The sequence below is a fragment of the Acanthisitta chloris genome, unplaced genomic scaffold (genome assembly GCF_000695815.1).
Source record: "Acanthisitta chloris isolate BGI_N310 unplaced genomic scaffold, ASM69581v1 scaffold5624, whole genome shotgun sequence".
Taxonomy (NCBI): domain Eukaryota; kingdom Metazoa; phylum Chordata; class Aves; order Passeriformes; family Acanthisittidae; genus Acanthisitta; species Acanthisitta chloris.
In genome coordinates this window covers 48328-60484 of record NW_008669769.1, presented here as the reverse complement: position 1 = coordinate 60484, position 12157 = coordinate 48328, and the positions used below count along the sequence as shown (strand labels likewise).

General features: G+C 38.8%; 1 protein-coding gene across 1 annotated transcript in view; it reads right to left on the bottom strand.

Moving 5' to 3' along the window:
* Positions 1–387: 387 nt before the first annotated feature.
* Positions 388–12157, bottom strand: part of LOC103801036 (lysine-specific demethylase 6A-like) — a 54871-nt gene continuing 43101 nt past the window's right edge. The window contains 4 exon segments of the mRNA XM_009073435.1: positions 388–2301; positions 4548–4718; positions 5609–5735; positions 11077–11218. Coding sequence (XP_009071683.1) covers positions 2272–2301; positions 4548–4718; positions 5609–5735; positions 11077–11218 — 470 coding nt within the window. The 3' untranslated portion in view covers positions 388–2271.

Sequence of the window (12157 nt, the reverse complement as noted above, 5' to 3'; positions counted from 1 at the left end):
TTCCCTAATTAGCAATATTCTTTTACAGCACTGAGAAATGAGGACTTTTTGTTTACCATTCATTGAGGTAAGTGTATCTTGCTTTTATTTGGGTTTAAGACTACTGTAAAGGAGTAGCTTTTCAGTTGCAGCATGGTTTGTCAAGATTACAATATTTATGACTGCATAAAATACATAAGTAAAAAAAAAATTATGATTTGTAGAGTTGGTTATCAAGAGCTGAGACTTACATCTTTACAGAACTGCAAATACTGCCTTCCTAGCTGCTAGGTGATAATTTTGCTGGCAAGAGCATCGGTTACGCTTTTCTTTTAATCTCTACACCCTTCCGTTCAGCTGTTGGAAGAACTAGCAAGAAAGTCAGTTGTAACTATGGTTCAGCTGTGCTGGTTCTTCATTACATACAACACCCTTCGTTGAAGCTACGACGCAAGAGGCGATTCCTCCTTTTGCTCCAAAGAAACTATTTCGCATGCTCTGTGCCTTTAACACTTCACATTGATTACAAAAAATTGAACAATGCAACCACTAACATACCCCACTAACGAGAAGTTATGAGAAACTGTTGGGTGCAGAACCCTCTGCGTCAGTCGAGTCTGATCGATCAGAAAGCTATCAATTTTGAAATTTTAAGATTTAATGCATTTTTCAAGAAGCTAATGAGAAAAGGAGCAACTTAAAATAAATACCATCATTAAAACTGCAAACTGTTACAATGATATATTATAAACTTGTCCTAAATAAACCTAGTGCTTCAAAAATTTACCAGTGAATTCGTATTACAAAATAGGTGAAAATACAATAGAATACCACAAAACAACGTCCTTTTTTCGGGGTCAACAATGACGCCAAGATGATTCAGTCTTAACTTTTGAAAATCGTTAATAGAACATAGTGTAATATATAAGTTGCAATTTGGTTGAATTCTAGAGAACATCCCCACCAAAACTCGAATCCACCTTCTTCGTTCCTCCTCTGAAACTAGTGCCAAACTTCCTGTCAAAGCCTGGATTTTCTTGAAGAGCTTTAAAATTTAGCCATTACTTATTTTCTACGACTACATTTTGGCAGCAACTATTTATTGGTCTGTTATTGCAAAAAGTGCAATTTAACAATAAACCAGTCTGAAGGTCATTCTATGTCTTGAGGATACATACCATATATTTCTTTAAAAATAATCATACTTTTGTAAGCAATACTTTACAGTAGACACCTCAAATCTACCATAGATGTAAAACTTAAAACGAGAAAAATTTAGTCTCTAAATCTTTATACACATATTTATATTCGAGTTTCTATATATATTATATATATACACAAGCACAAGAGTATATATAAAATATATATAATCAGATTCAAAAAAGAACAAAAACTGGGCACTGTACATAAAATCTTTTTAAAACTCAAACAATAGAAAAACTTTAAACATTAAACAATTTTAATAAAAGTTTCTGTACAATGCTAAGCAGTTTTATTTACATATAGAAAATGTAATAGGAGTAGTGTTTGAAATTACAGAACTCCTTAAAATTTCAATGGCAGGTAATCTGGAAAAAATAACAGCATTCCATTCACAAATATTTTCAAGCAATAAATATGTATTTATAAATAGTGTAAATTTACATCAAGATTAGAAACAAAAATCACAAATCTGAAGTTTATTCCTTAGTCTATGTGCAACCCATTTATCTTTGTGACTTGGCTGTTAATTGTTTTAAATTTTATTTAGGAACCAAAAAGTGTAACCGTCATGGTTTCAAAACAAGACAGAAAAACATAAAAGCAGTAAAAAATTTATATCACCTAACTCTTCACATTAAAAAAAAAAAAAAAAAAAAAGTTGCCCAAAGAAAGACTTAAAATTTCTAACTACCTTACAAAGAAATGACCAGCTAAGCTAGTACTTTTTCCAGGGAAATTCTGAAGGGGGAAAAATGGATGAAACCAACTCATCAGCCCAGAAACAGAGAAATACAAAAGAGGTGGTCTTCAAGTCAGTAGTCTGTATAATGTTGCCAGTTTTGTCAGATATATACAAAACATGGAATTATTTTTTTGAAGTACAGCTGGATGAGCTTTATTTGTTTTGAGTTCTGGAGTAGGAGGCAGTGCTCTCTCCTGTCCAGTTGGTTGACACTCCGCACTTGGAAGGTTGCATAGACACAGCTTTCAGCCAGCAGCCTTACGGGATAGCTACAAAAATCAGTGGTGCAGAACTGGGTCACTTCCTGAATATCAGAAAAGTTTTCATTTAATGTCCATGAAAAAATGTCAAGATGAGGAGGATGGCAATGGAGGAGCCTGAAAAAGAAAACATTCAATTACCTTTTCTACAAGGGTGCAAAACTCTCTTGTTTAACCAAGACCTGCACAAACTGTAACCATGAGCGTCTGAAGTCACACACACTACTCTTTTTACACTTCAGGACCCTTTCAAGAAGATAATGGCATTTTTTCCCAACTTACTCAAACACAATGTGTATTTTCTGAGCACTGGGCGTTAGGATTTTGCCTGCGCTGCAGACTGGAACATGCTGTGGGGATGTCTGTGTTCATATGATGTGAGCTGCCAAAACAAGTTCCACTGGGGCAGCAAAGAGCTCCATGTGGGGTCAGCACAGATAAATCTTTATACACTCTTAAACAGGGATTCTCAACCTGTTTACCAGTCCCCCCCACTGGTCCATTTGTGCCTCTCCAAATCCCTTTTGGGCTTAATTCCCCCCCCAGTCTAAACAGCAACATACACCTCTGGAGTTAGGGTATCTGTGGAAAGGGTCTCAGATTCTCTGCCATGGGGACAAAGTGCCTCAGGAGTGAAGCTAAGTGTTTTGCTCCTGCCTTCAGGAGATGAGGTCTAAAAGATACCTAACTACTTCCCAATACTGTGGCATTCCATCAAAATACTCAATCTCTGGTGGCATTTCCTTCTCCTCTTTTCCTGCTCATCAGTTCTGTCACGGCGTGGAATCTCTTCAGGAAGCTGCTCAGAGTCTTTAAAGACACTTTAAATCATATCACAGTACCCACCTATGAAACACTAACTGAAGCTGATCCCTGTCTTTGCCCCAGGCACAGAGTTTGGCTTCCCTGTTTGGCCTATTGCACCTTTGCCATCTGAGATTATCTTGGTCCTGTGACTTGCAACAAACCTTAACTCTCCTCCTAGATCTGAAAGATGTCACTTTTAGGCTATGACTCTTCCCTCTGGAGACTGCATCCCCTTTAAAAAAATGAATATGCACAGACATTTTGCATGAGACAATTACTCATGTCCTTCAGGGCTGCAGCCTGAGGCTTTGGTGGGAGGAGCTACTCACAGGTTGAGAACCCTTGTTCTAGAGACAGGAGCACTGCTGTTACCTATGGAATGTTATAAACACAGACAAAATACCTCTCCCTCCCCCTCTCCTCTTCATACAGAAATATTCTTGCCCATTTCCACTCAACTGGATGAAGTATCTGAGAACAGGTGTTTATTTATATGCTTTTCTATAACAGATCATCACTTTGAAATTGCAGCATTTTCACAAACTATAATGACAGTGACTTCCTAGAAGTATGAACTGAAGTTCAATCACCTCAGGCTCTGTAGGACTAATGAAGAGAGTTAAATCCAGAGGACATGATCCCACACTCTCACCACCCTCTCCTCCTGAACCTTGAGGCCTTAACTCAAAAGGTCACAACTTAGCATGCTAGAAAGACATGAAATAACTAAACACACATTTCCTGCAGCACCTGAAGTGAACCAAAAGGCACAGCTGTTACTGGGCCGTCGTATTAAATTCAACATGAAATTCCCCAAACACTTAGTCCCCACGTTTGTCTCCTTTGACAGAAAGGCTTATAAACACATCCAGCATCGCTCTCACTGTGGTTACAGAAAAGCCATCTTTGCCTGAAACAATGAAACCTGGGTGAAATGTTAGGACAGTTGTGCTGGCGCAGTTCAAAGCAGGAGGTTGCCATGTATAGCACAAAGCTATAATGGCCAAGAGGCTTTTTGCTTTAAATTGAAATGCAAAGGAGGCCCCAAGCCAAAAGACAGAACTGTTGGAGAGCATCCACTTGCTAAGCAGAAGGACAGTGCCCATTTGGGAGGGGATGGGTGGGGAAGGGGAAGGAAGGGGTCTGAGTGCATAGGATGCTCTGCTGCTATACTGACTTCATACCACAACCAATGTATTAGAGATGCTCTTGAACCTGGTGCTAGTTTCTCCAAGCTTCACTGTCCTGATTCTTCCCATCTCCATCTGATCCAGTTATGGTCTTCAGGTGATCTCTATTGGATTTTTAAAGCCACAACTTTATGAATTGTAACATCATACTTTTCCTGAAAACTCAGTGGTTATGTTCTGCAGTAAGTTACTGTAGTAATTCACATAACTCTGACTCCTCAGCGTTTTGCTCTGTAAATATCACACACAACCCAGACCTCCACTGGAATCAGAAAGTCCAGGGTACTCGTACAATGGAGCACCAAGACAGTCTACAACTGCTTTACAAATCATGTATTTATGCACCCACTTATTAATGTGACTTACTAATGTAAATTGATCATAGACTTGCATCAAGTCCTCCATTTTGTACTGTTCTAGCACCACAAAGTTTTCCAGGTTCGTGCTTATCTTCCGTGCACAGTCTTGGCAATGTACAACATAGGTCTTTCGAGAATTGCTCTCACTAGTGACAAAGAGCAGATCAAAGACTTCCACCTATTAGACAGGAAACAGAAAGTCAAGTGTTAACAGTTTCATTTTCAAAAGAGTCAAACCACCAAAACTGTATTTTCTTCAAGAATTAACAACCTTACCCTGTGCATGCAAGGAGAAAAATTAGATTTGTTCAGGGAAAAATCTATTCTCCCAAGACTCAGGCAGAGAAGTGAAATATTGTAAAACCACTAATATTACACTTAGGACGTCTGCAGGAACAGCACTAGGGAGAGCTTTGGTCAATATTGACAAAGCAGGATTCAGATGCTGAATTTGGGCTGCTCAGTAAGGTGGAGATTTATAACAATTATACCTAGTTTTCCTTTTTAAAATTTGTCTGCAAAAGAAGTTTGTGATTTATTTCCTTACTACTCAGTCACATGCTCATCCTGCCCAGGAGGCTCAGCCAGAAGATAAACAGAAACTGATTTTCAGAGGGTAGGAACATTTTATTTTCTCTTAAGCTTCATGAAAACTATTATCCAATACTGTAAAGCAAGTATTAACAGAAAGTAGAATAACAAACATTTCAGGTATGTCCTGTGAAAAAAATGTATTCAAACGCTCTCTCTTCTGGGGGTGTTGTTGATTTCTGAAATGAAGACAGATCCACCTTCAAAATGAAGCTCAGCAGATCAAATTATATGCAGGAAGGGATAACAACCTTTGATAATAACTGAGAATTGAAAATCGACCTAGTGAAAAACAATGCTGTGGAGGAGTCTGAAGCAAAATATGCCTCTGTCTAGAGACACCACCTGATGAGCTCTGTGAAGACACTGCTGCATCACATACGTGTGCTCACAGCACAGAGTAGATGCTGCAACTTCAGAGCAAAATTTAAACAAACATCAGAGTAGCACACCAGCCCAAGAAGTATCTTTACTGACCTCACAGATGCTACAGTAATGAGCTGGCTCGTCCTTCGCTCGCCCGTGCCAGACAATCTCTTTTCCTGCAGCAATCAGAGCTTCCCGCAGGGTCTGACACTGTTTGAGGGTTCTCAACAGGCAGTACCTGCAACCAACAGCAGTTGTGTGTTCAGTCTGATGTTCAACTTTACAGCAAGACTCAAGTAGGCCCAAATTACATCCAAGACCTTGTAGCTGGAGCCTCCCCTTCCTCTGGGATTTCAAACACAGCTGCCTAGTAAGAACTGCTGGACTCAGGATTTAGAAGTTTGGCCATGTGCTTGTGGACCTCAGTGTGGCTCTGTTCCATTCCAGTACTGCCCCTTGCCCTGCACACAGGCTGCACCTTTCATTTCTGACTGAAATGCATGAATGATCTTTTAAGCACAGTAAAACAATGTGTTTTCCAAAGCAATCCATGCATTTCATTTTGAACAGAAATCTGTCAGTTCAGAGTTAGCTCCAACTGCCAAGTCCAACAGAACTGTTTACATTTTGTGTGACTATAGCCTAATCCAAAGAACTGTTTTAACATCCTAAAAACTCTGTTACTTCCTCAGCACTACTAAACTTTCAATTATTCAAAGCCTGGAACCCTGAGTTCTGCCAGGAATCACTCTATACACAGTGGAAATAGAATCTATCACCATGGATCTTCTTCCATGTGAAAAGGAAAAAGAACAGACAGGTTGGGATCAGAAAAGCAAGTCCTTTCACAGGAAAAAACCCAGCAATTAACACACAAAATAATTCAAACACTTATTTTATGAATGAAGAAGTGTTCAGATGTCAAATTAAAATCCACAATTCCCTGCCATACTCCTGCAAAACCTAAAAAATTAATTATATTGACATAATTCTATACAGTTCTCTTCCATACATGAAAATGTAACTTGTTTTCTAGCACTGTACGAGCTACATGTGTTCTCTAAAAAAAAAAAAAGAAAAAGCTGGCAAAATAGGTCACCAGATTTCCAAATTACAATGTTATTTACAATAATTTTAGCTCTCAGCTATCCTATTTATTTGAGCTGCAGCCTTTGCAGCCTTTAATTTTCTCCTCCACAGGGTGGTTATGTTACATGCTCATTAGATGCAGAAAGAAGATTGAAAAAAATTTAAGGGGAAAACCAAACACTGGACAGAAAACAAAGTGCTCAAAAGTTCTATCAAAATGTTTTCAGCTTGAGCCTTCTCCCATTTTAAAGACTTAAATATGTAATACATACATCCTGCTTTTTTTTTTAAAAATGTTTCTTTCATGTGTTTCCAAGTAGTTAATAGAATCTTAGGTTGACTTTTGAGACACTCTCTGCTTGATGTTTTACACTCATCCTGTTCATCTTCACTAAAGACAAGCCCATGGCTTCATTAACACCCTCACTGTAAGAGTAATGCAAAACTGAAAGTGTGTTTCTCTGTTAAACATCTCATTTCATACACCAGATTTCAAGGAAATTATACAGCTCCTTTAGCTGTAACTCCTTCAACGCTTTCTGAGTCTGATGTGAGTGGGACTCAGGAGGTGAAGGCCAAGCCACATGTGACAGATCAAGCATTAATTCACTCGAGTCCCAGGCTATTGTGCTCCTGACGAGCTCAGGAACTTTGGCAATGCATTTCTTTATGCAGGACAGCCTGATTTCAAATAAACTTCAAAGCTACCATTCTTCTCTTCTGCTGTCACCCAGCAAAGCCTTTGAGCATGTCAGAGAGCAACTGGAAGCACAACTGCACACCTGCCCCCATTGTTCTCCACTCCTGACTGCCAAAGAATCTTCCAAGTGTTCTTTTCAAAGAGTTTTCTAATGCTACAGTTGTCAAAAAAGAACTGCCCAAAATGGAACCCACTTATAACACCACCAAAAAGTTTGACACATTTGCAACCGAAGCAGAAAACAATAGCTAGAAGGTGAATTCCTCCCACCTTGGGTAAAATTCAGGTCCTAGAAATGGAACTTGAAAATGGAACTATTTCATGCTGTCCAGGATGGGAGAAAGCACAAAAACTATCACTTTGAAAATGCACCACAATTTCCTGACGCTTGGGAAGCCTAAAAAAGCCAAAAAGGTGCCTAGCAGAGCCACGATGTGCAAGTTAAATGGGGTCAGCTCTTACTATTAGAGAGCTGCTTTTATTCTTGTACATGAGAATTGGGTTAAAAGAAAATCTAGACCATCTCTCTCTCTCTCTCAAATCCTTTACAGGTATGGCATAAAGATAGGAGTCAATCATGTCCAGTCAAATTCAAATATTTAACAGAAGAAGATTAAAAAATGGACATAATCCTGATTGATTCTAGAAGGGCAGTGAGAAACCTGAGTGAATATTTAGATCCTCAGTAAAGCTTTTCCAAGTGTGGAGACCACCCCGAAGGCAATGCAGACCTGACCTCTCTGCACCTTTCAGTAATACATTTTCCCTGATACTGAAATGTGTTTTACTTAGCTTCGTGATTTTCTGCAAAATAATGGCTCCCATGTCATGTTCTTTTACATTTCTGAAACTATTTTTGTACCAGAACTTAGGATTTCAGTTACTTTGGAATTAATTTTTTAAGCCTTTATTACTTTGTTCGCACTACCTCTAAAATTCTTCTCTTCCTCACATGCATTTGTAAAAGTCCTTCTGGCTTCCATCTAAAAGGTTTATGGCCAATTTTTCTTTTCTTGAGGGTTGTCCTCCCTCGGCCAAGTTTGAAATAATTTTGCCTGCTGTGTTCCTGCTCATGATTCTACTGTTAACATCAAATCTTTAAAAAAAATCTTATGAGAAAGTTTCAGGTTTTGCTCTTTGTCTTTTATCCAGCAAGACAGCACCAAGTTGCACATGAACTAAAAATATAACGAGGCTCCAAGATTTCTTGCAAAAGCAAAGTTTCCTTCTATTACTTTTCCTCTTCTGCTACTCTACTTCTTTTCAGCACTAATCTGGTTCCAAATATTTATATGTATGCTCAAATTTTAGTTTGCTACCTCTGCAGTGGTTACTCTCACATAACCCACCAGGACATATTTGTATTTATCATTCAAACTGGAATTACAAATGCTTTTTATCATTTTCCAGGAGCTATTCTTTTGTACTATTCTGATACCTAAGAAGCCCCAGAGACAGAAGTCAAAACCACCTCAACACTTTCTGTATCTTTGACATGTGATTTCAGATAGACCTGTGCTTGGCAAAGAGATGACAGCTGTGTCACTTATTTCTGATGACAAATGAAAAGGCAGCTATCCAAAAGCAAATTCTACCAGCTCTACCAAAAATCACTGTTTTTCAAGTGGTTTTATACATATATAACACACAATTGCACTTATTTTGTTAATGAGAAAATCCAGGAGCAGAGGACAGTTGGTGCTATTTTCCTGCAGACAAGCAGTCCATAGGAAAATTATGCAACTGCCTTCTCACCTTAAGGAAATTCATGAAGGTTTCTGCATTTCCAGTGTGCTTACAAAGCCATGGGCAGACACTGGACTGTGTTCTCTGGTGACACCCATTTCTAGTAACAGCTATACCATAACTACAAGAGTGACCACAGTGAAGTGTCATCTCTGGCTGCTGCTACTACATGTTACAAACCAGAGCTGATCATCCCTTCTTCCTCCCCTCTGCACACACAGCATGGAACTTGGGATCTGGCTGACAACTAACCTGGAAGGAGGGCTTAACCCAGGTAACCTGGAAATGGGCTCACCAGGCTGGGAAAAGCAAACACATGCACGAACGAAGTTTCTATCTGCTCCTCAGCATCTTCGTTACTTGTAATGTACACCTATAATTTAGGTCTCTCACTAGGAAAAATAGGAAACTACCATTTCGTCTTCTGTGTTTCTTCAGGACATTTTAAGTGACTCCTCCAGAGAAGATGCAGTGCTCAGCCACGTTTTTCTCCTTTTAAGCCTGAACTGTGGCAAAACCCCCCAAACCTGGGCACATGCAAGGTCCAGGTGCCAAAATATCCAAACCATATTTTCCCCAAACCATCCCAGAGCTGCTCTGAGCTTTACAGTAGATGCCTGCTGGGCTTGGGAAGATGTCTATAAAGATAAATGTCAAGTAAGCTCATGGATTTGCTTTTTTAGAATGGACTATTTGGCTTCCTCCCTCCCCACCCTGCTGCCTTTCCCTGTATTTCTAATTTCTAACTACTCAGTTTCTCTTCTCCCTTCTGTGACAGCTGGCACTCTGCACATGAGCACTAACAGCTTAATTCAAGGGGCAGGACTGTCAGGCCTTCAGCAAGTATTTTCTTTACCCTAGGTAGTACTTACTAGATTTTAAGAAAGTATTCACACATCAATGCCATTCCATAATCAAGCTTTACAGTGACTACAAACCTCCCTGTTGACAAATCCCAACATTCTCAGTCCTTACAAATTTAACATTTCACCAGTTCCACCTCTCTGCAACAGATGTTCAAGCCTAAATTAAATTCCTACTGTAAAAAGGTGTCTGGCTCAGATGTCACCAATAAATCCTGCTAGGAGGGAAAAAAGGAAATTCTTTTCCTTCGCCCTTTCTTTTTGCAAGTGAACCCACTCATTTTTTTCCAAGTCCATTTCAAGGCAAAGAATAAAAGGATTCAATGCTTGTGGATCTAGTATGTTGGTAAGACTAAGAAGTGCTCAGAAGTGCTTTGGTAGACTTAGGCAACACACAGTGCTGCTACCAGAGGATCCTGATGATGAGTAATTTGCTTTGGAATTCATTCCCACACTCTCTTTGAGACAAACCTATGCTATATGCTGCAATGTTCATTCATTCCTCAGCCTGGGTGTGGTGCTGCAATATGGTTTATATTTGCTTGAAGTTGCACTTCAAGTGAGAAAATCACTAAAGATGCTTCAAGCCTGGAATATTCCTGCCTTTTGGAATATACACATGAGAAATGTCACGAAACTCAGTTATCATTTCACACATCAATCAATTCATTGTTCAGAGGAAAGAGCAAAGGGAAGGAGGATTTCAAATTCCTACTTGCCTTTACTTGAAAGATTTATATACTGGATGTTCAAATGACAGTGTGAGGCACTAACTAGAGGTTCTAGAAATGCAAAATTAAGTTTAGCTTTGCTGTAAAGATGACTAAATATTCTAATTCTAATATTTGGGTTGATGACCTAGTTTCTTATTTCTTATGGTATGTTCTCTGCTTGGGAGTGAACTTAACTGTATCTGTAAATTGCTGAATTAATTCTATGGCATATTTAACAAAAAACTTACTGAGATGACTCCAAAGCTAGGCCACAATAACATCAAATAAAACATAATACAATTAATGATCTCCATAAATGGTGTGCTTGGAAAACAGAATCTAAAATTATTCTGCTTTGATTCTCTGGATTGGCAGAAAAATCTTACGAAGAATTACTTACAAATCAACTATTGCTTTGTGTGCGAAGAGGAAAAGAGTGTGATAAACGTGTGAATAAATGAAACTTACTTTATCATTTCAAAGAGCTTTGGATCTGAGACCTTGATATTTCGAGCCATATTCCATGAAAGATGAACCATGGGTACTATGGACTTCACGCTCTGCAGCTTATTCCACTCGTACCGTTCCACTGCCAGTTTGTACTGACAGGCTGTGCAAACACAACGGCACAGAAGCAATTAGTCAAGTACAGGAATAAATATCAACCAAGATAATCTGGTTATAATGCAATGACTCACTCATTCCAACTACATTTCTATTCTATACCTTCTTAAAAGTTTATTTATGATGCGAAAAGAACAGACACCACCACAGCAGCAACAAACACTGCGAAAACAAGTTGCTGACAAGTGTTGAATCTCCATGGTGAACAGAGAGCAGCACTGCAAAAAGGCTTAATTAGTACATTTTCAAATAGTCCAGATTTAAAAACATAAATCTATATTTGAAATGTCTGCATCTCACCCTATTCACTCTCTGCCATGATTTTACACTGTTATGGTATATAATCTTTCCCTGAGAGATTTGTTGCAGTGAGTCAGAGCTTTTCATTAAGCAGCCTACTCACCCCACCCTTCTTTTAAAACTGTTCTACAAAATTTACTGTGACTGAGCATGTGAGCTCTGCATCAGTCAATCACACACTCCTAGAGATATACTCTTTATTGCACCATATAAAGACACACTTTAAACTACTTTGAAAAAACGGAAGTTTTATGAAGTACATTTGCTTCAAATGCTTGACAGAATCTCCTTTTAGCTGTGAAATTTCCTTCCATGCTCACAGATAAAAACCTTCCAAGACCATGGCTTGAAACTAAAGACTTATAGAGCTGTGGGTCTGAAAAACCTAATATTATTTTACGGACACTATTTTACAACTGTTTGCATTTCCTGATGCTTTCACCAAAGAGCTGTTAGGTGTATTGTCCCACCAAAGTTAGCAGACTAATCCTTAAACTCCTATGCAAGCAATAGTGCAGTCTGCTAGGTAGAACAAATTTGGGGGAGAAATAAGACAGTGTATGAATTCATATAAACTTTTTTCTGCTAGTTTTTGCTACACAGCTGTAATTCTTACCAGCCCATT